General features: G+C 37.4%; 1 protein-coding gene across 1 annotated transcript; it reads left to right on the top strand.

Annotated features, from left to right (window-relative positions):
• Window positions 1–340: 340 nt before the first annotated feature.
• LOC132313989 (9-cis-epoxycarotenoid dioxygenase NCED2, chloroplastic-like) lies at window positions 341–2,608 on the top strand. The gene has a single exon (XM_059812919.1). The coding sequence runs from the start codon at window positions 484–486 to the stop codon at window positions 2,281–2,283; it is 1,800 nt and encodes a 599-aa protein (XP_059668902.1). The 5' UTR covers window positions 341–483; the 3' UTR covers window positions 2,284–2,608.
• Window positions 2,609–4,614: the final 2,006 nt, after the last annotated feature.

Here is a 4,614-nt window from a genome sequence, read left to right as displayed (position 1 = left end):
AGATTAAAAGGCAGCAAAAATTATAGATACAGAATCTCCAAGTAGGGGACAATGTACGTTTAAATTGACACAACATTAAATCATAAATGTAAAGAAATAGTGAGTAATAAATTTAGAACACACAGACTTTTATTCATGAGTGTAGAAAAAGTTAAATGTTTGCTGTCTTATTACACACTCTTTAACTACAAATAATTTTAAAATGATTAGACATTTTATATAATGTATAATGTATTGGCCATTTATGTCCCTCACAGCCGAACCTCTAATGTCCCTCCCAATAACCTTTTCCACAAATCCACCACGTGCTCTCTCTTCGACGTCTGAGGTCTACCTCCACATATATATTCATTGCCATTTACATTAATATTCTCTCTTTCCACACCCTCCACACTCCACACTCTATTTATACCCACTTCCCTCTCCCATTCTTCCAAAAAAAGTCTCTCTCTCTCTCTCTCTCTCTCTCTAAGAAATTAAACCATGGCTTCTTCTACAATGGCAACAAATTCCAGTAAATGTGCCACACCCCAAATCCCTCCCAATTTTTCTTCATCATCATCAAGAATTGATCATCTGGGTTTCACATCAAACAACATTATAACCATGAAAAAGCCCAACAGAAGACCCCAAATATCTTGTGTTTTACACTCACCTTCACTGCTTTACCACCCAAAACAATCACCAACAGTGGATTCAGCTGATGCCTCCAAAACAGCTCAACGTACCCAACAATGGAACTTACTACAGAAAGCTGCTGCTAAAGCCATAGACATGGTGGAGGAAGCTTTACTCTCACGCCACCGCCACCACCCGCTTCCAAGAACCACCGACCCACGTGTTCAAATTGCCGGAAACTTTGCTCCCGTGCCGGAGCAACCAGTTTGCCACTCATTACCGGTCACCGGCACAATACCCGATTGCATTCGCGGCGTCTACGTCCGAAACGGAGCCAATCCATTATTCGAGCCGGTCGCCGGACACCACTTGTTCGACGGAGATGGCATGGTTCATGCAGTCACCATCAATGGCGGCAATTCTGTCAGCTACGCTTGCCGGTTCACGGAGACTCACCGCCTCATTCAGGAGCTAGAATTGGGCCGGCCGGTCTTCCCTAAAGCCATCGGTGAGCTTCATGGACACTCAGGCATCGCCCGACTACTCCTCTTTTACGCCAGAGGACTGTTCGGGCTCGTCGACCACAATCACGGCATCGGAGTGGCCAACGCCGGACTGATATACTTCAACCGGCGACTACTCGCCATGTCGGAGGATGACCTTCCGTACCAAATCCGTATCACACCCTCCGGTGATCTAGAAACAGTTGGCCGGTACAACTTCAACAAGCAGCTTAGGTCCACCATGATCGCCCACCCGAAGCTTGACCCAATCTCCGGTGAGCTCTTCGCTCTCAGCTACGACGTCATTTGCAAGCCGTATCTAAAGTACTTCCGATTCTCCCCGGAAGGAGAGAAGTCACCGGACGTAGAATTACCCCTTGACGTACCCACAATGATCCATGACTTCGCCATCACCGAGAACTACGTGATCATACCGGACCAGCAAGTGGTGTTCCAGCTCCAAGAGATGATAAGGGGTGGCTCTCCGGTGATCTACGACAAGAATAAGAAGTCTCGGTTCGGAATTCTACCCAAAAATGCTCAAAAAAGTTCGGATGCGATATGGGTAGAATTGCCGGAGACCTTCTGCTTCCATCTATGGAACGCTTGGGAGGAACCTGAGTCGGATTCCGTGGTGGTCATCGGATCATGCATGACACCGCCGGACTCCATTTTCAACGAATGCGACGAGAATTTAAAGAGTGTGTTATCGGAATTTCGGCTCAATTTGAAGACCGGCGAGTCAACTTGCCGGTCTATAATTCAATGCTCCGATCAGATGAATTTGGAAGCTGGTATGGTGAATCGTAATAAACTTGGGAGAAGAACTCAATATGCATATTTAGCCATTGCTGAGCCGTGGCCTAAGGTTTCCGGTTTTGCGAAGGTGAACCTTTTCACCGGAGAATTTGAGAAGTTCCTTTACGGCGACGGAAGGTATGGCGGTGAGCCGTACTTTGTACCGAGGGATGTAAATTCAGAGAGAGAAGATGATGGGTATGTTATATCGTTTGTTCACGATGAGAATACATGGAAATCCGAGCTTTTGATAGTAAATGCCATGAATTTACAGTTGGAGGCTTCGGTTAAGCTTCCTTATAGGGTTCCTTATGGCTTTCATGGGACGTTCATAAGCTCAAAGGACTTGGAAATGCAAGTATAGAGATCATACATATATAGAGCTCCACTGTGAGGTGGTCACTGGTTCCAAATAAAAAAATAGCCTCCCACGAAAATAAGCTTGCATACGTTTTGACTCCATATTAATGGCAGGATTCTCGTGCATTATATATATTGTCATATATAGATAAATGTGTGTGTATATATATATATATACAAGAGGGATGCTAGTTAGTTTCAGAGATACATGTTCTTTTTTTATTTCAAACTTCTGTGTTTGGGTTTTTTGATCTCTTCTTTTTTAAATTTTGTAGATGAAACTGAAGGTACGTTTATCTCTTTATTATCATCCCTAGTTCCCTACTCAATTCTTTAAAAGCCATTTCGTCTTTTTATTAGAATCGTTAATTTCAATATTGATATTCTGTTAGTAAAAATCACAGCCACCTTTCTCTTATTGATTTTTTCGTCCCAGTTGTTCCAAATGGTTGATAATTTGTATGAACATTTTTTATTTTATTTTTATTTTATCAAATGTGTCTATTTTTATGAACTATTTATATATATATATATATTTATTTATTTATTTTGTATACTCTATTGCATTTAGCACTATAAAATTGTTCCTTCTTTTACATTATATATGGTATTTGATTCAAACATGGAATTATTATTATTGTTATTATTATAAAACAAGTCAATATTGTACATGTTGTATCAATGTTGGTATAACACCACCATTGAGGGAAAAATAATGGTTTGTCCAACACTAGCTCGTAAATAATAGAATAGTACACAGTACACATTACAGTGACTACACGCGTACTCAGATAAGTAGGGGGTATAGATACATAATACTTATATATTAATGTGTAAAAAAGAAAAGTAAAAGATAAAATATAATGATATATATATAACAAGATAGAAAGGTTAATTGTTCGTGTCCACTTGACAAAAATGAGGAAGAAAGATTCTGCGTAGGCCATCTTTGGTACACAAAATACCATTTAGGTGGTGTGTTGTCATGTGTGTACTCTCTTTAGTTAACTTAATCTTGATCTAATTGCCAAATTAAGTGTGATTACATTAAAGTATTTTTACTGACTGGGTCGTCCACTAAGTTGAATAGGGTAAAGTTGTAAAAACTTTGAAAACTAATGAAGAATCCAAGGTTTTGCAAATAGCTTAACCACGAAATCAATATAGTACATACTTTGAAAGGTCGTGGAGCATATTTTATTTTTTTAATATTTTAGTAAGAAATTCACTCACTCGTGTTTTATTATAAAGGCATCAGTACCCTCCTATTATGGAAATTAAGAAGATATAGTTAAAATATAGTCTTTGCGAGGCGGAGGAGAATGTTACAAATAAGAACTTGTCTCACGTTGAGTTTAGATTGAAAGAGGATGAGTATATATGAATTGGACCCGCGAATTTGAGTGAGGAAAGAATGTTACAAGTGGGGATTTGTTCCATATTAAATTCAGATAAAAAAATAAATGAGTATATATGAATTGGACCCTCGAGTTACACTAGGTTATTCGAAAAATGTACTAATTAAGTTAAAATTTATTAAAGTTTTCTTCATTTGGACACTTTAACTGGGATTTGTCCCTCACATTTTAACTAGGTTTTGTCACTATACTTGAAGACTTGACACTAATCATATAAACTTCATGCTCTTTTAACTTCTTTAGATTACTCAATCTAAATTTGAAATTGTCAAGTATAATAATTTAAGTCAAATTTCAGAAGTGATATCTTCATCCTAGAATAAAATTACTTCTAGCTGTCTGTAGAACTCAAATTCAATAACCAAACGACATCTAATCTAATGATATAATCTTTTGTCACTATACTTGAATGTAAGGGATTTGAGCCCGAATATAAGCAAAAAGTGTGTGAGTAGATGTATGAGTGTTTCTTGCCAATTAAAAAAAAAAAGAAAAAATTCAAATTCAATATTGTAAGCTGCAAGCATTGTGAAACTTATAACCTTGTTCAATTATTGATTGCTTTAGAGGAAAATTTATCTAATTATTTGATATTTTATGAGTCATTGGTTTTTTTTTTTTTTTTTTTTTTTTTTTTTTTTTTTTTTTTTTTAAGGATAAATTTTAGGGGGTTGGTTGGTACCGACCATGCACTCCAAGAATCAACAGGAGGCATCTTACCGGTTAGGCTAGAAGATTTTGGCTTTTGTAAGTCATTGTTCACCAAGAATATTTATACTTTTACAAAAATTTACCGAAAGTAGTGAAATTCCATCCCATATCAATCTTGCTTTTCAAAAAAATCTAATTGGAATTATCTCACTGTTATAATTAAGAAATTGTCTTTGCTTGCTCCTTAGTCTCAAAAATGAACTTAT

Source organism: Cornus florida, unplaced genomic scaffold (genome assembly GCF_030987335.1).
Source record: "Cornus florida cultivar Cherokee Brave unplaced genomic scaffold, ASM3098733v1 CherokeeBrave_3.0.0_Hap2_Chr01, whole genome shotgun sequence".
Classification (NCBI taxonomy): Eukaryota; Viridiplantae; Streptophyta; class Magnoliopsida; order Cornales; family Cornaceae; genus Cornus; species Cornus florida.
The sequence above is the reverse complement of the archived record's forward strand: the minus strand, read 5'-3'. Positions and strand labels throughout refer to the sequence as shown.

Bases quoted from the DNA above. Each gene is read 5' to 3' on its own strand.
- LOC132313989 (XM_059812919.1), top strand. From the start codon at position 484: ATGGCTTCTTCTACAATGGCAACAAATTCCAGTAAATGTGCCACACCC.